The sequence below is a fragment of the Trachinotus anak genome, unplaced genomic scaffold (assembly GCF_046630095.1).
Source record: "Trachinotus anak isolate AG129_WGS33_773 ecotype Australia unplaced genomic scaffold, CSIRO_AGI_Tana_v1 ptg000031l, whole genome shotgun sequence".
In the NCBI taxonomy this organism is placed as follows: domain Eukaryota; kingdom Metazoa; phylum Chordata; class Actinopteri; order Carangiformes; family Carangidae; genus Trachinotus; species Trachinotus anak.
The window spans coordinates 3,890,817-3,917,210 of NW_027273882.1; the positions used below are offsets into that span (position 1 = coordinate 3,890,817).

Sequence of the window (26,394 nt, forward strand, 5' to 3'; positions counted from 1 at the left end):
GCATTTTCCAGGCTGATATTAGCAGCACTTGACAGAAACAGTCATAAACAGGTTATCACAAATAATGACATTAATAATAAGTTGGAGGCAGGACTTTTTCCAGCCGGGTGACAGTAGGGGAGGAGAACTACTGACACTGAGGTTTTGTCACGAGAGAAGGCGTTTGAGGAGGCATTTTCGGAAGCATTAGAGTAGGTCTTTGAGGAGGCGTTTTAGGAGGCGTTAAAGGAGGCATTCGAGGAGGCGTTGGAGGAGCCTTTTGAGGAGGCGTTTTAGGAGGCGTAAGTCAGTTTAAAGGCACAATATCAAAACATGTCAGACCCTGAGTCAGGGCATTTTCCAGGCTGATATTAGCAGCACTTGACAGAAACAGTCATAAACAGGTTATTACAAATAATGACAGTAATAATAAGTTGGAGGCAGGACTTGTTCCAGCCAGGTGTCAGTAGGAGAGGAGAATTACTGACACTGAGGTTTTGTCACGAGAGGAGGCGTTTGAGGAGGCATTAGAGGAGGCATTTTAGGAGGCATTAGAGTAGGTCTTTGAGGAGGCGTTTGAGGAGGCATTAAAGGAGGCATTCGAAAAGGCGTTTTAGGAGGCATTAGAGGAGGCGTTTGAGGAGGCGTTCGAGGAGGCATTTTAGGAGGCATTAGAGTAGGTCTTTGAGGAGGCGTTTGAGGAGGCATTAGAGGAGGCGTTTGAGGAGGCATTCGAGGAGGCATTCGAGGAGGTATTAGAGGAGGCGTTTTAGGAGGCGTAAGTCAGTTTAAATGCACAATATCAAAACATGTCAGACCCTGAGTCAGGGCATTTTCCAGGCTGATATTAGCAGCACTTGACAGAAACAGTCATAAACAGGTAATTACAAATAATGACATTAATAATAAGTTGGAGGCAGGACTATTTCCAGCCAGGTGTCAGTAGGGGAGGAGAACTACTGACACTGAGGTTTTGTCACGAGAGGAGGCGTTTGAGGAGGCATTAAAGGAGGCGTTTTAGGAAGCATTAGAGGAGGCTTTTGAGGAGGTATAAGAGGAGGCGTTTGAGGAGGTGTAAGTCAGTTTAAATGCACAATATCAATACATGTCAGACCCTGAGTCAGGGCATTTTCCAGGCTGATATTAGCAGCACTTGACAGAAACAGCTATAAACAGGTAATTACAAATAATGACATTAATAATAAGTTGGAGGCAGGACTTTTTCCAGCCAGGTGTCAGTAGGGGAGGAGAACTACTGACACTGAAGTTTTGTCACGAGAGAAGGCGTTTGAGGAGGCATTAGAGGAGGAGTTTGAGGAGGCATTAGAGGAGGCATTTTAGGAAGCATTAGAGGAGGTCGTTGAGGAGGCGTTTTAGGAGGTGTTAAAGGAGGCATTCGAGGAGGTGTTTTAGGAGGTGTAAGTCAGTTTAAAGGCACAATATCAAAACATGTCAGACCCTGAGTCAGGGCATTTTCCAGGCTGATATTAGCAGCACTTGACAGAAACAGCCATAAACAGGTAATTACAAATAATTACATTAATAATAAGTTGGAGGCAGGACTTCTTCCAGCCAGGTGTCAGTAGGGGAGGAGAACTACTGACACTGAGGTTTTGTCACGAGAGGAGGCGTTTGAGGAGGCATTAAAGGAGGCATTAGAGGAGGCGTTTGAGGAGGCGTTAGAGGAGGCATTCGAGGAGGTATTATAGGAGGCGTTTTAGGAGGCGTAAGTCAGTTTAAATGCACAATATCAAAACATGTCAGACCCTGAGTCAGGGCATTTTCCAGGCTGATATTAGCAGCACTGGAGACAAACAGTCATAAACAGGTAATTACAAATAATGACATTAATAATAAGTTGGAGGCAGGACTTTTTCCAGCCAGGTGTCAGTAGGGGAGGAGAACTACTGACACTGAGGTTTTGTCACGAGAGGAGGCGTTTGAGGAGGCATTAGAGGAGGCGTTTTAGGAGGCGTTTTAGGAGGCATTAAAGGAGGCATTCGAAGAGGCGTTTTAGGAGGCATTAGAGGAGGCGTTTGAGGAGGCGTTCGAGGAGGCATTCAGGGAGGTATTATAGGAGCCGTTTTAGGAGGCGTAAGTCAGTTTAAATGCACAATATCAAAACATGTCAGACCCTGAGTCAGGGCATTTTCCAGGCTGATATTAGCAGCACTTGACAGAAACAGTCATAAACAGGTTATTACAAATAATGACATTAATAATAAGTTGGAGGCAGGACTTTTTCCAGCCAGGTGTCAGTAGGAGAGGAGAACTACTGACACTGAGGTTTTGTCACGAGAGGAGGCGTTTGAGGAGGCATTAGAGGAGGCGTTTTAGGAGGCATTAGAGGAGGTATTTGAGGAGGCGTTAAAGGAGGCATTTGAGGAGGCATTCGAGGAGGTGTTTTAGGAGGCGTAAGTCAGTTTAAAGGCACAATATCAAAACATGTCAGACCCTGAGTCAGGGCATTTTCCAGGCTGATATTAGCAGCACTTGACAGAAACAGTCATCAACAGGAAATTACAAATAATTCTATTAATAATAAGTTGGAGGCAGGACTATTTCCAGCCAGGTGTCAGTAGGAGAGGGGAACTACTGACACTGAAGTTTTGTCACGAGAGGAGGCGTTTGAGGAGGCATTAGAGGAGGTATTTGAGGAGGCGTTTCAGGAGGCATTCGACGAGGTGTTTTAGTAGGCATTCGAGGAGGCATTAGAGGAGGCGTTAAAGGAGGCATTCAAGGAGGTGTTTTAGGAGGCATTCGAGGAGGCATTCGAGGAGGCGTTTTAGGAGGCGTTAAAGTAGGCATTCAAGGAGGTGTTTTAGGAGGCAGTCGAGGAGGCGTTTTAGGAGGCTTTTTAGGAGGCGTATGTCAGTTTAAATGCACAATATCAAAACATGTTAGACCCTGAGTCAGGGCATTTTCCAGGCTGATATTAGCAGCACTTGACAGAAACAGTCATAAACAGGTTATTACAAATAATTACATTAATAATAAGTTGGAGGCAGGGGTTTTTCCAGCCAGGTGTCAGTAGGGGAGGAGAACTACTGACACTAAGGTTTTGTCACGAGAGGAGGCGTTTGAGGAGGCATTTTAGGAGGTGTTTTAGGAGGCATTAGAGGAGGCATTAGAGGAGGCGTTTTAGGAGGCGTTTTAGGAGGCATTAGAGGAGGTATTAGAGGAGGCGTTTTAGGAGGCGTTTTAGGAGGCGTTTTAGGAGGCATTAGAGGAGGTATTAGAGGAGGCGTTTTAGGAGGCGTTTTAGGAGGCGTTTTAGGAGGCATTAGAGGAGGCGTTTTAGGAGGCATTAGAGGAGGCATAAGTGGAAGCCACAGAATATCCTCCATATACAGATTAAGAGGCCTGAGGAACATGACGACACGGATTTGACCTCTACTTTTTCTGAGCAGAGAAGAAGCAGACTTGTCGCTCCAGACCACAAGGATTTCTGTTGGGCGGATGACAATGAAGGTCTTTTCAAAGACCAAGAAAGAAGAAGCAGTGATTCAGCCACTTTGTTTGATGTTGAAGGAGGTCAAGACATGAGGTCACAGTGAACCATTGCGTTCTCAACTGTGGAGTCAGCTGCTCAGTGACGCTGCCACACAATATTTGGTGAAACTTGTGGCAGCCACTCAAGAAACTGGTTGTGGACATGATGAAGGAAGCCTTGATGTTCAAGAGAGAGCTCTGTCAGGCTCTGTTTGTTGAGAAATGTAATGAACCATCTTTTCTGCAGACTAGAAAAATTGTAGCTCCTGTGGTCAAAGTTGCAGTAGTTGCAGTGGTGGATGACTTCAAGAAGGCCATGAACAAATGACCAAAGAGTATGAGGCATGCCTTTTTACAATGCAATTGCAGACATTGTCAGGCAGCCTCAAAATTTGAATGAACAAATGATCCACTGTGGAGGAGGAAGTGCTGGAGGGCTCAGAGGAAGTTTTGCCCTCTCATCCTGAAGAGGTCACTTAGGTAGCGCACGGCGGAAAGGCATCGCAAGTGCCTCGCAACCACCCACATGTAACAGCCACCTACCTTAGAAACCACCCCAAACACTGTAGAAAACCACAGCAACCACTCAACAACTCTTACTTTTTCAGTATCCACATAAAATATAATAAAAGTATTTCTCAAGACACAGAATGTAGTCTGTTTTTACAAGACTACATTTTCATTCAAGAAAGCACCAAGTACAATGATTAAACATTTCCCATACAGATTAGCTCTTGTGATGAGGGACATTCATTACCAGCATGAAGCAACCACCTAACAACCACTTGAAACTATTCTAGATAAATGAAACAACTGAAATGTGACTTTTTGCTCTGTCACTATGAACATTTAAAGACTTTCTTTGGACCCAGAACTGTCTGTATACTTGCAAGAATTCATAGTAGCAATAATTTAAGTTGCAGTTGTGATTGGGACAGATACAGACTGATGTAGAGTTGTTGTTGATATGACTAAATCTGAGAGAGCAGGCTAACCCCATTAGGCTGAATCTGTGGGTCAGATGTAAATATTTCATTCAGTTTTTCATTATTAGAATATCCTGTAAGCATTTAAAGATTTTAGTTATAGTTTATATAACTAGAATTCCTTTACAGCTGCCATACTGTTCAGTTTCAGGTCTGTTCATTTAAATCTTACTTTTACGGGGGGGGGGGCATCATCAGGCCCTGGAAGTGAATTAGAAGTCAGTGACAGGGTGACAGTCCCAGGTATCAAACATGCACCAGCCAAGGACAAGGCACGCAACAGACTCCTCAAAACCTTACCACTCTGCTCTTTATTCAAACTGTTCCCATCAGGTCTTGAGTTGAGAAGTGGTGTTGCACAGTGTGCCTGCCCACACAGAGGCAACCAGGCCAAGTACTCGTGGCTGTGCCTGCCTTAGGTCGTCCCGAGGTTCTGCAGGGGGGATCTTACCCGTCATGGGCGAACCAGTCTTCCATACTTGCCTTTTTTTTCTTTAATTTGTTTCTCTACCTTTTTTGCCAATTTTCCATCACCTGTCGCCACCATGTCCTGTGGCAACCAGGCCAAGTACTCGTGGCTGTGCCTGCCTTAGGTCGTCCCAAGGTTCTGCAGGGGGGATCTTACCCGTCATAGGCGAACCAGTCTTCCATACTTGACTTTTTTCTTTAATTTGTTTCTCTACCTTTTTAGCCAAATTTCCATCTCACACCATGTCCTGTGCTCCTGCACATCGTGCAGAAGCACAAATCACATTGTTCACAGCAGCTCACTGTGCCTGCTCACAGCTGCGCACAGGTCAAGTACTCATGGCTGTACCTGTCTTAGGTTGTCCCGAGGTTTCGCAGGGGGATCTAACCCGTCATAGGTTATCCAGTCTTTCATACTTGACCCTTTCTCATGAGTGGCATGACTCTATTTTAAGCTGAGATAACAGCAAGTCCAGTTTTAAGGAGAATCAGAGTTTGCCTCACCTGATTGGTACAGAATCAACACCTGTGGGATTCTCCCTAACTGCCTTAAGTTCTTTAATCAGGGCAGATTCATATCAAAAAGAAGCACATGTCCACTTTCTAAACATTTGCTGTTATATTATGACACTATGTCATACTACAACATTCAATCAGGTTCAGTTTTTGCTGAAGGACACTTTAAGGTGTCAGACAGCACTAGAGGAGGCAGGTATCAAGCCACCTGAGCTACATTACAGTCGCCTCCCCCCAAACAGACTGACACTGTATGTTCACTGAGACCTGGACTGATGAAGAATTTAAATGCTAACATGAGACTCACATGTAAATTCACCAACAGGGCTAGGACTTGCTTCACTCAGTAATGTCATAACCATTTTTTGTTTACAAGTATTCTGCCTGTATTACATTATAAACAATGATGATGCACAGTAACTGTAATGTAATAGCTTGTATACTACAACTTCTATTACTGCTACTACTGTTATCTTGCTTACATTTTATTCAGTTTCTGAACTGAAATCACTTTAAACCCAACAATATCTAGTGTGTTATCAGGTGATGATACAGTTTTCTGTCCCTATAGTGGTTCAGTTCAAGGTTTAGTTATGGAGGTGAGGCTGAAGCCAGGCACATTACCCACTGTGCAGACTGACTGTACTGGACATAGCAATGAAAAATGACAAATTCTAACTTTTTCAAGGCCTCGTAACTTAAACAGATTATTTTCAAAGGCCATCTGCTGGAGGGCATCTACTGCCTGCAGCTGTGGTTATTCAAACATTAGTGTATCATTAAGTTGTGTAGCTTTGAAATCAGCCACCATGTATCCCAGAGTTGTTTGCCAGTAACTGGTTCAGTTGTATTGTATTTTTTATATGTCTAGTAAGGAGTTAGGTAGTATACCATACACACTATTTGACTAATAAGTGGTTGTTCAGTTATTTATAGGTGGTTGCAGTTGTCTTTCTGACATTTGACTCAGTTTTGTCAGATTTTAAATTTTAAACCATCTCCCTCAGTTATCTGGTCTGTTTTTCTAAGTGTTCTCTGTCTCTTTATTTTAAAAAACAGTGCAGTCACATGCAGTAAAATACTTAAATAATAAATAATCCTTATTTGCCACGTAATCAGTTAAAGACATTGCAGAAAGTCATGAATACAACAATACCTTTAAACCAATGTAAAATTTCTTCAAGTGCAAAAAAAATCTACACTGTTTTGCACACTTGCAACTAAGACAATAAGCAAAACAAAGTGTCCTACTTAAACCTTTGTTGTAAAAGAGAAAAAGTGCATTTCCATCTCTTGATTACAGCCAGAGATGCACATTTTAATGTAATCTAATCGGGTTGTAACAATTAAAAAAAGTGACTTAGTTAACAGGAAAATGCAGGAAAAGTCATTTCTCATTTTCCACAACATGATACAGTTTTACCAAAAGAGAAATTGGAGAGTTAAACAGGGAGGTCTTACCTGTCCGCTGGTCGATGCATTAATGCCAATGTAAATCTGCTCTCCTACAGAACATATGCAAATGAGCTTCTATGATGTCAGAGGGCTTCACTATTTCAACATTCTGTTCCATCTTCCAATTCCATAGTCAGTGAATTCCAATGATATTGTGTAATATGATAATGAATAGCACATTAATTAACAAAGGGACAAGTAAAATAAAGTATAATAAAATATATAACACAATTAATAACTTATTGATTAACTGTATTTGTAAGGAACCATGTAAAATATTGAACATGTTGCCATCTGATGCATTAAAACTTCGACATATTAATGAAACAGCACGAAGCAAAGTAAATGAGACAAGACATACAATACAAATGATACATAGTAATACAACACACACACACACACACACACACACACACACACACACACACACACTTGTCAGCGCCATGAGTATGTCAGACAAATTAAAGGCAATGAGGGAATGAATTCCCTGGTGTATAATAGATACTTCACATATTTAAGAACCAGCTTCAGGTGTGTTAATCATTAGTTAACTTGAAGTTTACTATTTTGGAACAACTCATTTTGAATGAAGTGTATTTTAGTTGTAATTAAATTGTACAAAAACACAATATGAAATGTATTTAACGACCTTTTATGTGCTAAAGTGGAATAACTTCAGTACACTTGGTACACTTTAGGCTGTTGTAATGACAGTTTTATTTTTTAATTCATTGTGAGTATAAAAGCTTTAAACCATGAATTTATTCCTACTGCAGTAATAATATGCTCTTTTACACTTTTGTTTTATTCCAGCTACTGAACAAACACACTAACAGCCAATATACTCGTTTTTACTTTGCTATACTACTTTGTACATTACACACTAAAGGCTCAATTACTTATGGGACTATTTGACAAGGCTGAATGCTCTTGCCATTAATTATTTATTACTCGATTAACTGATTAGTCAATCAACAGAAATCTAGTTGGCAACCACAATAATCAAATTATTGTTTGAGTGATATTTTAAAGTAAACAGTTTGATGCTTTTCTTTGTTGAACATGATTAAACTGAATAAACTAAATATCTTCACGTTTTGCACTGTGGGTTGGACAAAACATGACTTTTGAAGATGCTACATTAGGTTGTGAAAAATTATACAGTGCACCAGTGTTGTCTGACACTTTATAGACAAAACAATCAAGAAAATAATCAGCAGATTAATTGGTAATGAAAACAATCATTATTGTGCAGCTTTAGGAGAAACAGCTGTCAGCTTAAAATTATGCAGTGAAACAGTAAAACAAGCTGCATCCTCCAAAATGATTATACAGTTAAGTCAGCTCCTCTGTAAAAAGTTTCCACAACAACTGGACATTATAACCTTCATGAAGGCAGGATTGATTGCATTAATTTCAGCTACGTGTACCAAACACCTCCAGCTGAGTGTAAATGTAGTTGAGCTGAGTTGAGTGTGTAAATTTGGTACATCTGTCCCACTTCCCTCTTTTAGTCTTTGAAGATTGTCACACTCCTGCACACAACATAAGAAATGGTTATTAGTGAAAGCAATCTTTATGTAAGTGCTAAAGGATTCAAAGTGTTTTTGATCTGTCACCATTGTTAGGCAAGTTGCCAGGTGTTTCTTTGGTTGCTGTTGGGAAATGGTTTTGTTAGATGGTTTAAAACCTCAGTTGATCGAGGAATTATAGGGATAGCTCCTTTGACCAGCGTCCCCACAGTACAGTAGCTATCTCTAGTACCAGCTAGTAAAACTGAAGCAAGAAAACTAAACATGATAAAAGCAACACAAAGTCTTGAGCCTGAAGCTGAAGAGTCGTGATGAAAAATGCTGTGACTTAACATTGTTATATCTCCAGAGGATGTTATTTTTCTGACTGACACTGATGCAAACAGGACATAGCTGAAGCTGAGACATGTGCAGCTTGTCCAAAACACATTCTGGACAAGACTCACGGCTACTGTGATGTGAACTATTAATAATAACTGGAATAAAAAAGTGCCTGCTGTGCACATATTTCTGCCCATATGTATTACTTTCATCTGTCACGCTGATATTGGAAGGAGCCATAATACATTCTGTCCTGTCTGGACACACTTCTAAATGTGTTTGTGCTTGCTGCAGGTTAAATAACATAAGACTTCACACAGTTACTTGACTTATACATGTATAAATCAACTAACATGCATGCATCTGTTATGTTAAGTTTCTTATTGTATTATTTTTGCTGCACTATTGTTTTATTGTTTGCCACATCCTGCCCCCCCCCAGTTACATCCAACCTGAAAACCTGCCCCCCCCCCCCCCCCCCACACCCTTCATTGCACCGCTTTACTGCTTTACTGTGCACACAGCAGCTCAGGTTAGAGTCTGACAGCTGTGGAGTAAAGTCAGGTACTTTCCACACAGTCTGTCATTCAAGATCAAGGTTGGATTGTGAGTTAAGAGGAAATGCAGGTCAGTGAGGAGTCATCTGAAACTGTGAAAGACAACAAAAACTACCAGTGTACACGCAGGAGGTACTTTCTGTGTCTGAGAGAGTTAATGCTAATTTCAACAACACTCAGGCAGTCAGTGCCTGTAAATGTCATCCAGCTGGATGCACAGTGGCAAGTGTTTAGTCATATTTGTACAATTCTCTCAGTACAACTTTAAAGCTGCATTAAGCAATTTCTTTTTTATCACACTGAAACAAAAGTGTGAATCACCGGCCTAAATGAAACACAACCAATGCACCTGCACTCACACAGGGAAGTGTACACCCTGCTCACACAGGCCCGACTGTACACTTCCTGTTTAGCGCTAAATGGCGGGGAGGCGATATGACTGAAGAGCGTCGAACATATAGCAGCTAAAAGACATCCAGATATTTTTCTCAAGAGTCTGCGGACCAAACCAGGGCTGATTTGAATTTACATTCGACATGTGGCCAAAAAGATGACTGCAAGTCCAGATTCCTCTGTTTCTGCTGAATGTGTAAGTAGTCAGTTGTTTGCTTAAAAGTTAGCTGTAGGAGCTGAAATATTTTTAGCTCCTAATGGTTAAAAAAAAAAAAAAAAAAAAGCTTAATGCAGCTTTAATTTCATTTCGGGGTTAAAACAATAAATGTTAAGGCCATGTGGTCTCATCAAGAACACATGATGGTATTTCATGTGCACATTATAGATGCCGGTGCACTCATTTTAATTTAATTTTAAAGACTTTCATCTGCGTTAATTTATACCATGATTTTGATTGTTTTGTGCTCACAGTTTTAGAATTTGTGTAAGCTAAGCAGTAATTAAGTGTCCTGAATTTACATTTTTGCTAAGCACATGCTTGATTTTTACATAGCAAGTTTTACACTGATTTCAACCACTTGACTCAAGTGGTTGAATTTAGTTCATGCTTTGATTTGTTTAGTTTGAATGCGTTGTGTCTTTCACATTTCTTGCATTGTATCCTGTCTATGAAATGCTGTGAACAGAAATATGTCTTGTTTTTTACACTAAAGTCGATTCACTTTCATTTTCAGCAGTTCATTTCCAAATATTTGTCATCTTCAAATGAACATGTCATATAGGCAGCTTCTCTGCCAATGATTTAATTATAACATTTATTAATATTTACCAACACTTTTAAAAAGACCTACTACAGACTGAGTATTAGTTTAGATCAGTATTACAAAGCATTTTGGATTTATCAAAGTATTAATCTGCTGCCTCTGTACTGTCAAGATCAAGATATTCTTTACTGTCCCCTGAGGTCCCTGTAGCACAGCTGTCAATCCCTGATGTCAGTAAGAAACAAATAAAAGAAGTTCAGAGCTGAAGGCCTATACTGACATCTATATGCAGACTGGAGACTTAGAAACTAGGCTGCTGTATAGATTATTTATATAAATTTACTGATTACACTTTTGGCCAGTCGATTAACCCTTGTGTGTGTAATATGTCAATAGGTTCCCACAAGCAGAGCTTATGTCTTTAAATGTAGTCCTGTGTGACTATCAGCCCAAAATCCACAGATATTCATTTTACTGTCATGTATGACAAAGAAAAGCATCATTTTTTCACAATTTAATAAGCTGCTTAAAAAATGACCAAAGCTATTGTTCACCAGCTCTTGCAGCTCTTATAAAAATCATGCTGCATTTTAGAGCCTGATTCTGCATTAACTTTCAAATAAGTGGCTTTATATGTGCAGTTAACTCTTTACACATCACACTCATTAATGCAAAATATTACATTTTTGTCTGTAGGTGGAATGTTTTGGGCACTAAAAGCTTTTGCGCACCAAAAGTCAACCTATATCAAACTCGTGTCTTCTGATGAGGTATCCAGTGTTAAAAGCGTGTGCTGGTGTATCTCAGCCTGTCCTGGGGCCCTTTTAGTCACCTTTGGGGTTCTTTGCCTTTTACAGGCCTTCTCACCTGCTCATTACAGCCTTTGTGGGCTTGTTAGCGCTAGCTGGTGTTAGCGTAGCCTTTGAGCTTGACATTTACCTCTGTTCTCCACTTTTTAACTACTTGTCTATAAAATCTGTTAGCCTGTTAGCGACACACACTCATAAAAAAAAACAAAAAAAACCTGCTGGTCTTTTTAGAGCGGACACATGATCAGAGTTTAGCACAGTGGTTCTCAAACTTTTTCTGGCATGCCCTCCTTCGCAAGCTGGAAAAAGGTTCATACCTCTCCCCCCACCTGACAATTTTTATCAATCATTGAGCGTGCTAGTGATTTTCCCCTGATAATCCACAGCCCCCAACCCCCTGCAGTGGTTGAATGTGCCGCCCAGTTTGAGTTTGAGGCTTAGCATCATTGATGCTGGTGAGCTGATGGATTTTTTGATTTTCATAAAGGCCATTTTGCATATTATAAAACTTTAGGCCTAAGCATCATTTAAAAAACATGCTCATTAATCATGAACACTGTTAATGACATCAAAAGTTCTCCCCTTCTCATCTCATGTGTGTGTTAATGGGAGCTGAAGGTGTGTATTATTGAGCCCATGCAGACATGCTCTGCTGGACATACCTGCTCTGTGTTGTATTAACAAGGGCAGACTAATAGGCATGTGCATGTATGGCAGCAGCTCTTTGATTGTGTGTGTATGTATGAGCTTTATGTGTGTGTACGGCTTGTACATGTGTGTGTGTGTGTGCATGGTTATAATGTTTATCACGTGCTTTGATGGGTCTAGACAAGGGCGAGCAGCAGTTTTCTCAGACCTAGACTGTGCTCTGTCTGTTTCCCAGGAGATGGCAACCTCTGACCCCTGTGCAAACGCCCCCCCAACCCCGCCTGAGGAGCCGGAGGCCTCCCCCTCCCCTCGCAAGAAGCGCGGGCGTCGGAAACAAGAGCAAACTGAGAAGAATAAGGGTATTGCTTTAATGCATCATTTAAAAAAATATGACTTTGGTTGTATATACAGTGATTTAAGTAGTTTATTTATCTACAGAAAGGATTTTCAGATGACAACAACTAACTTGCTATCAATTTAGATTTAAGGTTACAAAATTTACACTTATGACAAATTGTGTCATGATGTGTGTAATTTAGAAAAATAATTCTCTAATTGCACTTGTTCTCAGTTTACCTGAAATTATAGGAGCCAAATAACTTCCAGATTGCAGTGTTTGAGGGCATTTTGACTATATTTATGTATGCCGGGGTAAAGTGATGAAAACCATGACTTTACCTCCTCATTACTCTTCTTGTTAAATCTGAACAAATGGGCTATTTCCTGTAACTTTTCTTTTCCTGCAGACGAGCCAGACGACAGAAACTGCGACTCCCCCAGAGAGGTGAGAAAACCAGTTGTAACCCCATCTGTGATGTTTTTTTTAACTTCCAAAAATGAAGCTAATGCTCTCATAGAGCAGTACAAGCAGGTTTAAAAGTGTGTTAAGTATATAACAAGTTTTTGTGTGTGCGTGTGTGCAGGGTGAGACTGGGAGGCTGCGGAGGAGGCCAGTCCCTAGAGTGACTTTCCAGGCTGGCGACCCGTACTACATCAGCAGGAGACAGAGAGAAGAATGGCTCAGCCGCTGGAAGATGGAGGTGGGAGAGAATCAGGTCTCTGTCTGTGTGAATTTATAGCAAAAGTAACATGGAGGCTTGTATTTCTTTTAAGAGTCCAATCAAAATGAAAAGGCCTCAAGTAAACACGTCAATCAGGTTAAACTAGGCCGGTTTGAAAAGGGTGACGTAAACTTCTTAAAGCTTTTGACAGAGCGTCTTTTTTCACATAAACACCCCTCTGGATTACTACTTCTAAATTTTGGAAAATCTTCGTCCCATATACTGTAAAGGTTTCATTGGCTGACATATCTTCACTGGATCTGTAGATGTATTGGAAAGCATTCAGAATACAGTAGAAATCAAGTAAAGATGACATCCCTTTGAGAAATTAAACCTTCACAACGGAATTACACTGTGCTTAGAATGGGGGATAATTGCTAAAAATGTTAACTTGTGTAAGGGATATTAACTTGATATATGCCATTTATGTTAAATGTTCATTTTACTCAAATAAAATGAGAGAGCGGTCATAAAAAAATAACTTTTGAACATCATTTGTGCTGTTTAAAAATGTTCAGGCTTGAGTCCACTGCAGTATACAGTTGTATGCAAATGTTCGGGGAAATTAAACATGTATATTGTTGATTTATAAAGTGAAAAGAAGTGAATACAACACCTACAGCAAACAGACATAAAGAATTAGCCTTTTTATTTAATATACTATAACTTCACATGTTGGAACCCATGAGTGCAGATTAAACAGAAAGTGAATCACAATACAGTAAAACAGAGTTGTAAAAATATAAAATAGTTTTCACAGGAGAAGTTACAGTTGCTGAAAACTACTGTACATTAAGAAACATATAAAGTCTTTATTTATACTTATTGTACAACTTCATTATAGTGAGTTAGACATATTCTTTAAATGCATGCAGGACCTTAAGTCTTACCAATGTTTTTGTCTCAGATCATCAGATCAGATCAGGAGATGTTAAATACCTATAAACTAAAGGTGGGATTGTTTTGACTGGACTTTGATGACAGAGGCTGTTCAGTCATTCTCAGTATTACAGTTGCAGTTTCAGTCAGCACCATCAGACCTGCAGCAAACACTGTCGCTGCTTCAGGCTGCAGCCGCGAAGAATCTCATATTCCTAAGTGTCAGATTTAACACAAACCTAAAAACTTAGATTTATCACTTTAAATTGGTTAATCCATCCATCAATTTTATGCTACTTAGGCTGTTCAGGCTGTGATAATTTAATTAATTACATCTTGAGGAATTATTGTTATACGCTGCTGGGTTGTGCGGGAAAAAATGTGATAATAAATAATACTAAGCCATATCGTCCCTGCTGGTTTTCTATCATATACTCTATTATATACTTTAAGGCTTTGACAAATAGGATTGTGAAAGGGGTATATGGTAATAAAAAGTCTTAAATTTAACCCGGTGAATCCAGCACAGTGACTTACACATTTCATTATCTAACAATAATAACATCACTACATTTAACTGAACATTTCAGCCACAGAGCTTTGTTTAAAAGTTTGTCTTTACTTTCTTTCCTTCTCAAAAAAGAGATTTCTAAGGTTGATTAAACGTTTCCTCTGGTTCTGGTCCATTTAGCTGACGTTAGTCATTACCTACATTTGTTGGAACATATTTTCAGTACATTTCACAAAGGACATTTGTCTGTTTGGGGTCAAACCATAAATATTTAACATGACACCGACCACTGACATCCGAAAATATTTTTTGGCGACATCATCTTCATCTTTGGTTAAACATGCACTCACTTTTGGCTCCGTTGCTCGCCGTTGTTTTGCAGTCTTCCTGCCCTCCTCTGCTGTAGTGTGTCCAGTGTTTGTTTACACTGGAAGGGAGTGTACTTCCCTCTTATATACACACACACACACACACAACTGGCTGGTGGAAGATGAACTGTGTTCTTTCAATCTGATTGGCCTTTTACAGTGACATTTACTCAACACTTGACACAGTAAAGTGCCATTGAAAATGAAAACGGCGCTTTCCCTTTCTGTGGCTGCAGAGGCCTCTCATGTAAAATATTTGATCTGACCGTTGGTTGATTTTGGCACACATTTCCCAAAAGTGCACTAGTTGTAGATTTGAGCACTTCAATATTGTTTCAAAACAGTGGTTCCCAACCTTTTTGGTCCAGTGTACCCTCACCTCGACCTCATCAAATATGTCTAAGTATCTCTCCATTGTACCCCTCCGACAGGCTTTTTTCACTGCAGAGGAAACACAGTAGCTGTAGTGCATTAAAGGCATTTGACGTAGCGATCCTAAAAATTGCTGATGTTTAGATTTGGTCTCTTTGTTCCTTTTTGTTTTTAGTGGATGTGGTCACCATTGCATTTGTGCTGCTTCCATGTGGAGTGACAGAAGCTTCTGTTTCAGTCATTTAACCATTGCTTTTAGTGCTAGCCCGCTAACCAAAGCTGTAGCTACAACTGAAGACACAGAAGTCGTGTAATATTTCTAGGAATTTGGCAGGTTTAATGACGTCAAGTAGAGTTTACATTCACATATTACACATTTTCTATATATATAAGAGTTCTTTAAAAAACTATACTCTCTGCAAAAATTACACGCATGTAGAGAGAACATCATTTAGATACATTTTAATTGAATTAGTTTGGTTGTTGCTAGGTCTTTAGTTGGTGGGACATTGCTCGAATAATTTGAACTCATTACTCAGCTGTGTTGCTAACTAGTTTTCATGCACTCTCAATTGCAACAAGTGGTGTTAAGGTGTTTCAGCCAGTAGAGATTTGTCAGAAACGTTTCCCATGTAGTTCGCTTTTCGTGGCTTGAAGATTACTGGCTTCTGTGACAATAGATACAATAGTGATCAACTTCACACCTACTTTTTAAGCTCGTTATTTTCCTCCCAAGCACAAACTGAAGACGTACCTCCTTGTGTGTGAGTACCCTCAGTACTCTGCTCTAAAGTGAACCAAAGTGGGCCCTCATTGACAGCTGGTGCAGGAAAACAGCACAGAGGTCAGATAAAACACATCACTTTTTGGACCTATAATCAGTATTTCCCTATCAACAATAGATCACACATGACTACCTCTATGTGCAAGAGGTCACTCATTGTGGCAAAGCCACAGATATGTATCAGTCATTCCACTCGGCTCTAGAGAGCTTTATAGGATCATTGTTTTGGTTTTATGACCCAAAACGTTTCTGTTTGCTTCGGTCTCACTGCTCTCATTAACTCTGCTTTCCGGCTGCAACAGGCAGCTGACTTCAGCGAAAAAGTGTTTGCTGCATATATTCTTTATTCCTTATTCTTTATTTGGATCTCCATTGTCTTCCATAAAGTGGTCCCCAGTCTTCCTAGGGTCTACACAAAGTCAATAAAAATGACAACAAACAATTCAAAACATCACAGTATCAGTAAAACAAGAGAAGGCACAATAAGTGAAATAAAGAGATCGGAGAATAAGTGAAATGACTCTGAAAAGATGGACAATAGATGCAAAACAGTCACTAATATAGCACCAAAAAGACCCTGCTGAGCACCAAACTACAGACAGACACAGTTAGAAAGTAGCTTGTGAACATAGTGGAGCATTTAGCAGCTAAAGAGCCACATAGAGAGGGTGGAGACCAAAAACAGAGACAAAAGAGAGTCAAATATATGACCATAACTACACATCAAAAGAATCTGCTGGCTGTGTAAGCAACTTTAAAATGTGATAATACATCAGGTGCGTTGTGTTCACAGCTTGTTTCTGAAAACTGTACTGCTCTGCTGTTGCTAAGGGTGGTTGTGTGTGTGTGTGAGAGAGAGAGAGAGAGTAAGTGTCTATAGATGCAAGAAAGTGTGTGAGAGTGTGAGGATGACCTAAAACCAAGAGACAGAATGACTGAAAGAGACAGGATGTGTGTGGTCATGAAAGGGGAGAGAGAAAGTCATTCAGGCTGATTGACAGACGGCCCGGCTGAAACACACTGGGGATGTGAGAGTGTGTGAAAGTGCGGCTTTTTCCTCTTACTCTTGTTTGAACTTGTTCTGTTGCTGTCAGTGTCTGATGGAATATACACATTTAAAATATATAAAAAAAGAAAATATGTGACAACTTGACAATCAGATATGAGCAAAAAGAGCATTTTTTTGGTAAAAACACAGAATTTTAACACATAATTGAAGCATTTATAAACACACATAAACTCTCGTTGGTCAAACTGATACTCAACGTCAGACTGTTGCATGGGCATGTGACAGATGGAGAGATAGAGAGGTAGAGAGAGGTAGAGCATGTGTGACTTCCTGTCAGCACTGACATCTCACTCACTAATTCATCACCTACACTGAAGCTGTGTGTGTGTTTTGCTTGAGTGTAGTGACAGAAATTGAGACTGAAAGGTAGGTTGTTCTCATAACTTTGTATGTTTTTGAAAGAAAGAAAGAAATAGTGAATAAAAGTGCGGAGAAAAGAAAATAAGAGCAAAGATTCAAAGCTATGAAAGAAAGAAAGGAAGGAAATGCAGAGCAGTGGTGGAAGAAGTGCTCAGTTCCTTAATTTTAACAGTGCTATCAATACATGAATGTTAAAATACCCCATTACAAGTAAAAGTCCAGCATTAAAACTTCAGTTAAAGTAATTGTATTTTTTGCTAAATGTATTTAAAGTATCAACATTAAAAGGCCTCACTCAGCAGAACTGATATATTATCAGTTATTACATCATTAGATTGTTAATACTGATACAGTCGTAGCTGGTAGAGGTGGAGCTAGTGTTAAGTAATTTATATACAAAAGTATATGCAGTGAGGTTTAGTCCAAACTAAGGGTCACATGATAAATCTTAGGGTTCATGGTATGATTAATGTGGAAGGAAAGAAGACAAAGAAAGCTCTGATACTCAGATGGGTCATTTGTTGAACTTTTCTTTCACTTTATGCTTTTTCTTTTGTGTAATTATGAATAATTATTGGCAATGAAATGAAATCATTTGAGATGTTTAGAGAAGAAATTACTCTTCGGTGGAAATTCATCTGAAATCATTCACTGGTTTTTGTTATGGGTCACAAGGCAAACATTGGGAACTATTGCTTTGATGTTGAATGTATCGTATTTTATAATCTTATAATTTGCTTTAATGTTAGATTTGAATGAATCTGGTGCACTAAAAAGTACAGTATTTCCCAATAAAACATTTAAAGTAGTTTTAAATGCAAATACTCAACTAAAATACCTTGATTAAAATACTTGAGTGAATGAACTTAGTTTCTTTCCAGCCTTAGAAGAGAGAAACAGAAATGCTACCGAATAGGGACAAGAAAGATAAAAAAGAAGAGGGTGGAGGCAAATAAAGAAGAGGATGTAAGGAGAAAGAAAAGAATGAAAGCAGGCAAGAAAATAAAGGAAAGGGGCGAAAGGGAAAGGGAAGGAAGGGGAAGGGAATTGAGATGTAAAGAAAGAAAGAAAGAAAGAAAAGTGATAGAGTGAAAGGAGAGAAAGGAAAACAGAAAGTTTGAAACATACAGTGAAAGAGAGCAGGGAGAAATCAGTGGCGGAGACAGAGGTTAACCAGTTCCAGGTTTCTGCCTCTGTGTGTGTGTGTGTGTGTTTGCTCTGTCAGTCAGTTGAACTGCAGCCAGCTGTTAACAGCCCCATCAATATCTCATCTCACTGGTGTCTGAAGGAAACCTGGTAACTCAGCAGCAACTCTTTTCCATTTCAGGATAAAAACATCTGGCATCTTTTCCTCTCACATTTAAAGTTACAGCAAAGAAAATAAATACTGAGTGAGGGTCTAGTGTACTGTGTATATTATAAGGGTGCACTTTCTTTCCCTGTGTCTTAGCCTCATTTTGTGCTAATTGAATTTAGCAAGTCACAGACGACGCACACTCTCTGCTGTGACCTTGTTTTTACTTCTCACCACTAAGTGCAACGTATGGGGGCGTCAGATAAGAAAACACTTCAGCGTGTTGTTACAGGAGACTTGTTGGCATCACGTCACCCACACACTCGTGCACGAACATGTGCATCCTTATGGATACAAACAAAACGCCCAGGACTGGTCAGAAAACTCAATAGGTTACCTTTTTAATAAAGGCCAGCGTGTAATGTCGTACAGGGAAAATAACCTATGTATGAATTATGTATGTATTTTGTCTAAGAAATGTCTAAAAAGCCCATGGAAACTTTGTGCTTGTTTGGTCTGTTCAAGATATTTAATAAATGATCCTAAATGACAAAGAAAAGATGCAAATCCTCTAATTTGAGAAGCCGTTTTATGACCAATTGATCATCAAAATAGCAGCAAATTGATAACTAATTTACATGATAATTAATGAAAATTGAAGTAAAGTGTATTGTTAAGGCTTAAAATCTGAAAAAGGGTTGAACCCACAGAAAATTATCGCCAGCTTTACTGAGCCTTTTAGCTTCTTTAAGCTCATCGTTTTGTGGTTCAGTCTCAGTTTCATCTCCAGAGGTAGTGATCGGGTTATTTAGGTGAAAAAACACTCTCATAAACCCACTGTGCACGACCTGCCCGACACCATTTGGCAGTGATACAAAGTTAGCGACTAGCTGGTGAAGAAAGCAAAAAATTTAGCCGGTAAGGAGCAAGATGTTTTACTCAGGAGGCGGTAGAGACCAAACCAGAGAGAGACTGACTATGGCCAGAAATGTGACTTCAAATTAATTCTTTTGTGTCTGCTGAATAGAGATGTTCCAATACAGATACTAGTGTCAGAAAGGCCTCCAATACCGCCTAAACCTGATTGTGTATCAGTGAATATGCAAGACTATGCACTGATGTGATATCACATACTTAATTTTAAACTTTATGGTCTCACACACAGATAAAACAGCAGTTTTCCTGGAAATCAGTTCTTCTTCACTGCTCTGAAACAGTAGCCTGCACAGGAAGTTGTGCTGTGCAGCCACTGGCAGCTGCTGTTTTAGAGCTGCAAAGAAAAGAAAGATTGTATTTGGAATGTTTTACAAAGGCTTTAATTTGAGCTCTGCCATACAACAAGAAGAATTATATCACATCCACACAGGTTAGCAGTGTACAGCAGTTAATATTTTTTTAACGCAGTGGTATCAGCTTGGCACTCGATATCCCCTGATACACAAGTTCAGGTACTGGAATCAGTACCAGAAAGAAAAAATGCTACTGTTGAGCGTGTAAATAATTGCGTGTTTGCTAACATGTTAGCTCTAACCAATTTGACAAGTCATTATTATATCAGAGTTGTGTGTCTGTCTGCTTGTTGTCAAGTTCTTCTGCCCCCTTGTGGTCAAAGGCAGTGAATTAGCGCAGCATTAGGTGAAAGTTTTTACTGGGCTCAGCTCTTCAGAGAAATACATGAAAACAGACATTGTTCCTCCAACTCCAAACATTTAGTTTACAGACATTATGTCAGCTTCATTTTCTTTTCCTTTCAGTAACTCTCAACTGGCGAATGTGGCTCGCTGTACCGCTGTGTTTCACAGTAATGTGTATGTTTGTGTGTGTGTGTGCATGTGTGTGTGAATGTGAGGTTGTGACCCTAACACATCCTATCGCCTTGTCAACCCTGAGGCTTACCTAACCTTTGACCACACTATACACATACACTTATACACACTAGCTTGGATTTGTGTGCGTGTGTGTGTGTGTGTGTGTGTGTCATCACCCTTAAACCCCTGGGGCTACCAGACATAACTTTGTGCACGTGTGTGTGTGTGTGTGTGTGTGTGTGTGTGTGTGTGTGTGTGTGTGTGTGTTAGTAGTGGAAGTTCACCTAAACATCTGTTAGGTGAAGGAGCCCGTAAATCACACACTTCACTGCTGGCCAATCAGCAAAGCACAAGAGGGTAAAGAAGACTCAAGGGCTAGAGTGAAACTGAGGAGACACACAGAAACGAAAGAGTAGGAGGAAGAGGAGGAGGAGGAGGAGGTGAGTGAGAGACAGACGAAGAAAATGACAGAGAGAAAGAGAGCCAGGGAGGAAGGGTTGCAGTTGCAGAGCTGCCATGTCCGATCTGTAAGTGATTTAATTTTTTTTTCCATGTGTGCATGTGTTGCAGAGTATGCAACTGTGTGTGTGTGTGTGTGTGTGTGTGTGTGTAGAAGTGTCAGCTTAAGATTTTCTTTTAAAAGAGGAAGTTTACAAGCTCATTCTATTGCCAGAAAGTTATTTCATGGCAAGTTTGTATTTATGCTTGCTAAAAGGGTTTTTTTTTTTTTTTAGCAGAAGTGAACCAATGTTTAATTCCCTTTTTTCTGCTGGTGGTTTCATGCCAAGTAAAGTAAAAGATCTGAAAGAGAGCTGGATTAGACCTAACAGAGGTCAGTTCTGTTTATTTTCTGTTCACTTGTTTGCTGATGGGGGGGAGACAGGGGGTTGGATTAACAGTTTCAAGTCTTTCCCACTAGCAGGAAAGATATTCAAATGCATCCCTAACATCTTAACCCTTGAACACCAGCCCCCTTTTGGGGTTGGTCTGCCTAAATGACGTGCCCAAATATATCAGTTTATACCTCAGGTTCTGCGAGAGCTACATTCATGGCTGTGGTGTGTTTTAAAAATGAACTGCTTGACCTTTTTCTGGATGTAGTGTGGTCCAACATGGTAAAACACAATGAAACAGTTTCATTTTTTTTTTTTGGCCTGTAACGCCTTAGAAGGCCAGGCAAGTTTATTTATAAAGCACCTTTCAACAAGGCAACTCAAAGTGTTTTACATTACACTTAACAGAAACACAAGAGAGTATAAAACTATGATATAAAGTCACATTTAAAATGGATTCAAAAGCTGGATTCCAACAGATGAAACAGGAGAATAAAATAAAACAACACAACCTCTATTTGCGACTATTTTCATCACTGCTGAAAAGATCAGTCAAAAAAAAAAAAAAAAAGAGGAAGGAAAGATTAGAGGGAAGTCCAAAACAATAACCATAACTTTTTCTGCTTTCCTCTCCTGCTTATCGTCTCGAGACCCCTAAAATTTGTTCTCACCATGAGGCTGGGAACCACTGGTTCACAAAAATATTATATACAGGTATTACTGAAACCATTTATTTTTTATATTATGGTTTTGCATAAATGGTCTTTGAAAAGCAGTGAAGCCACCTTTCTTATATTTGCTTAAACATCATGTAAACTGCTGTGATATAACGTCATATTTCTGCGCTAAAGTTTTCAAAACCACAACTGATGAAAAGACAATAGTGTAAACTGTACAGTAAATATGTAAATGACATTATCATTATGCAACTTTTAATAGCAGGCTGTAAAAGTTCTGTGAGGGTGAAACAGGTCGTGGTAAAATGGTAATAATTAGAAAACAACACCAAAGCACCAAAGTATTACAATGCAGGGTTAACAACAGTCTTTTTACACTGTAGTATTTTCCTTAAACAGCCATCTGAGAGACATTTTCAGTCCATTTTATAACAGGAAGTTAATCCTGTGGGTTTCGTTATTTGTTTATGTGTTTTTTGGGAGATTTAGGAGGATTTAAACAGTTTAACAGTTTAAATTGTTTTTGACTTTCATGTCTGCCAAAAAGACGTGCAAATAGTCACTAAATTATCCTAACAACTGGAAAACAACACCAAGCCACTTAAGTGTTACGTTCTAGGATTAGCATCAGGTTTTGGTATGCTTTGATATTATTAACAGCTATCAGATTGCCATTGTATTGGTGATCCATTTTACTACAAGAGATAATTTTTGTTGGTTTAACTTCCAGTTACTTGTTTTTTATTTGTTTGTCTTGGGAGAGAAGGGAGATTTGAATTAAACATTTAGAGCATTTTCCTCTTTTCATCTGTTTCCCAGAGATGTTGAGAATTAGAAAACAACACCAATTATTTCACTGCAGGGTTAAAATCAGGTTTGGTTTTGTCCTGCATCAGACATTGCTTAATTCATTTGCTGGTTCATTTAATTTTTGACAGAAGAGTGACATTTGAATTAAAAGTTTGAAGCCTTTTCCGCCTCAAAATCATCAGGACAATGTCAAAGTGGTTACTAAAGATGTTCATAATGAGTAAACAGCAACAAGTCCCTTAAGTGTTTCGAATCAGATCAAACAGTTTGATCCATTTGATCGTAACATGACATTTTTTTCTGTTCACATGGGTTGGATTGCCAGTTTAAAGCATTTCCCAACACATCTGGAAAAGCATCTGAATGGTTACTTAATATGTTAATAAATAGGAAACAACATCAAATCACCAAATCACTGCTACAGTCAGGTCAAACACTTTGGCATTGTTCTTAAACAGCAATCAGGCAGATGTTGTTTGGCCCATTTCATTGCAAGAGATCTCAGGAGAGCTTCATGGAAAACCACTGACTTTGTTTCTTTGACATGTCCCACAGCCGCGATCAATGCTAATGAAAGAGCAGTCACTTGGTGTGTTTCCTATTGACAATGTGAGAGAGGCTATTAACTCCTGTCTTAATTGTAGTGTGTGTGTGTGTATGCATGTGTGCGTTTTGAGCAGTGTGGGGTTCATCTCGAGGTCAGGGTCAGTCACGCTCATAAAGGAGGCGTGGTTTAAGAAATGGCTCATTGGTTAGGTCAGAGGGTAACGGGTCAGAGGTCAAGGGGGCGGCACAAAGAGTGAAAACACTGACCAGGCCACGGGGTTCGATAAAGTTCAAAGACGTAACTCACAACATTACAGCCTCTCTATGTCCTTCTACCCCCGTCCTGCTTTTATTTGTCCCATGAAAACACACATACAGCCTGTTTTTTTTTTTTGTTTTTTTTTTTTGTTTTTGCTGCGGTCAGCTTTATACCATCTGCACCTTGAATTTTCTGTTACAACACGAAGCAGTTCCATAGATCAGTTTCATAACAACATGGCCGTGACAACCATTACCTTACTGAGTATTTTCAGGTACATTACATTATTGTACTGTGCAGACGTTTCATGCACTAAAAATAAAGTGGGATACATTCAAAAATAATGCCATGAATAGTTTTTATTTATCAGTTGACTCCATGTAAAGTGCAGTGAAAGAGAAAAAACTAAAATCAAATCAGTATTTGGTGGCATGACACCTCACTGAAGACATTACACGATGGATAAGAATCTGTCTAAGGTGCCTAAAACTTTTATACTGTACTGTACATCTTTACTTCAGATCTTTACATCTGAACACAATAGAGTTTCACAGCATTCACAGCTCTTTAGAGCAGTTTTTAATGTGTTTTAATAGCCCCACCTCCAGTTTTTATTCTGTTTTTAACTGTGCAATTGCTCAGGTCATCATAATAAAGACCTTCCAAAAAGATTCACAGAAAAACAACATAAATAATACTGGATGTTCTCTGCTGTTTATTTATTAAAGCTCTTGATGTGCACAAATTAGTCGAACAGCATGCAGAGCAATGGATGAGCACGCTGCACTGCAAGAGGCTGTAACATAACGTGCAGCTATTTACAGTACATTTGATTCCACTGTTTGTTCTTTGTAAAGTTTTTATTTGATTTGTGTGCATCACAAACTTCGGTACATACTTTCGTTGACTGGAAGAAATCCTACTGATGTTCTGGTGCATCTCGCTGGTCGACGGCAGCAGATTAAGAGTAAATGGTCGTGTGTTGAACTTTTGGTGCAAACATACTGGTTAACCCAGAAAATTTTCTGCATCGCAGCACAAGCCTGGAAGCCTTGAACGTAGCCCTGCAGAGTGGAAGTCTTCCAGTTTATATTCTGTTAATTGGCCTCATTACTGAACTTTTTATAGGTTGGTAAGTAATTAAAAAGTCTCACTCCACACTATGATCAAACTCTGACTGGTTGCACTCTCTGTATTTTTGTAGATATCAAATGATGAAGTGATGACTATATTGAACATCATGATACTTCAGCTTGTCATTGCGCCTGATGATGCAAGTGAGAGTTTGACTGAGTCAGTTTAGAGCTGAATCTATTCCACCTGTTGGTGCATCTCCGTAGGAAAACAAAGGTCTTCAGAGCTGATTGTGAGCTGATTATTTAAATATATCCATGTATTACTTCTACATGGCTAGGGTTATTATGTGATAATATGTGATTCATTTCCATATAAAAGCTGCTAACATGCTAATATATGGTATTTAAAATGTCTTTAAAACTGTTACATTTATTTAAGTGAACCATGCAGAAACCCTGTACTCAGCTGCTGAATAGACCTTTATGAATTTCTATGTTTAAAAATGATGTTTGTACTAAATTTACTTTTACAGAAACTCTGGTTGCAATTTTCCAACCGAACTACACCCTCAGATTCTCGTAATATAATGGAAAAAAAAAAAAAATCCCAAACACAAAAAGAAACATGACTCACAATTCATTATAGAAACAATCCTTTTAAAAGACGACAAAACTTTTCAGAATGATGTTGTTTACACTTAATTTGTGTGAAGAATAAAAATAATACTTATCTGGTGTATTCGTGACAGTCAACCAATCTTCTACCATGGTATGAACATATCAGACAGACAGGACTCATCCAGGCCTTTTTTCAGCCTTTCTTCTTCTATTGCACGAAGCCGACCGTCCGTTTAGTTCAGACTAGAGTGTTGCTTTCACAGAAACGCGAGTAGATGAATACAGGCTCGTCTGTCATCAGTGACTCATCCTCATTTTCTGAAAGCAGCAAAGCTTCCTGATGGACTCTTCAATCAGCTAATGTTGCCAGGCAACAAACACGGTTTCATCCAGTAAGCAGGATTTCGGCTGATATCTCTCAGCAACACGAGTCGGGTCCAGGTCTGTTAATGAGATGATCCGGTCCAGATGCCGGCAGAAATGATCACGTTTCCTTCACAGCAGCAGCAGCAAAGTTTAGATGAGAGGAGGTGCCAATCAAATTAATTTTGCCTGAAAATGTGGTCTGTGGTGCAACAAAAAGTGATATTTCTACTATTACCAATACAACAATGAAAAGTTTGAAAAAGAATATAATAAGGGATGTTGGATTCAGATAAATTTAAAACTGTTTTTGTCTCTGCAAAGGCATTGTATCCTCCAGCTCACCACCAAGGTCGACAAAGACACAAATCAGAAAAGAAAGGGGGGAAAAAATCACAACCCAGTTAAAATTTTAGGCTATAAGCTTAAAAACCATATGTAGAATTGGTAATAAACACATTATAAATAATATAGATATCTGTAGTAATGAAGCCGCACAGAAGCAGCTGTTTTATAAACACAAGCATCCAACATTTTCAGCAGTTAACATGAATAAAAAGAAATATAGGTCAAAACGTACATTACTACAAACTGACAGCAATAGCATAAATTGCTATTTTAAATCTATTTTAAAGCAAATTATTAAAAAAAAAAAAATTACCAATTCTACATGTGATTCTATACAGACTGCCATGGACTACAGTCATAACTTTACTAAAAAAAAACAGCACACTGACAGGAAATCAATTACACTGCATTTTTTGAGTCTCACCGCCAATTAAGCTG

General features: G+C 39.2%; 1 protein-coding gene across 10 annotated transcripts in view; it reads left to right on the forward strand.

Moving 5' to 3' along the window:
* LOC139612083 (DNA (cytosine-5)-methyltransferase 3A-like) overlaps positions 1-26,394 on the forward strand; it is a 106,162-nt gene that overhangs the window by 60,430 nt on the left and 19,338 nt on the right. For 5 of the 10 annotated variants that reach the window (XM_071467260.1, XM_071467259.1, XM_071467261.1 and 2 more), the window contains 3 exons: positions 12,156-12,279; positions 12,667-12,704; positions 12,844-12,960. The exons of 3 other annotated variants lie outside the window; for them this stretch is intronic. In XM_071467260.1, the coding sequence (XP_071323361.1) occupies positions 12,156-12,279; positions 12,667-12,704; positions 12,844-12,960 (279 nt within the window). Of the gene's footprint in view, positions 1-9,717; positions 9,896-12,155; positions 12,280-12,666; positions 12,705-12,843; positions 12,961-20,805; positions 20,954-26,394 lie in introns of those variants that run through there. 2 more of the 10 variants (XM_071467264.1, XM_071467269.1) reach the window with 2 other exon arrangements.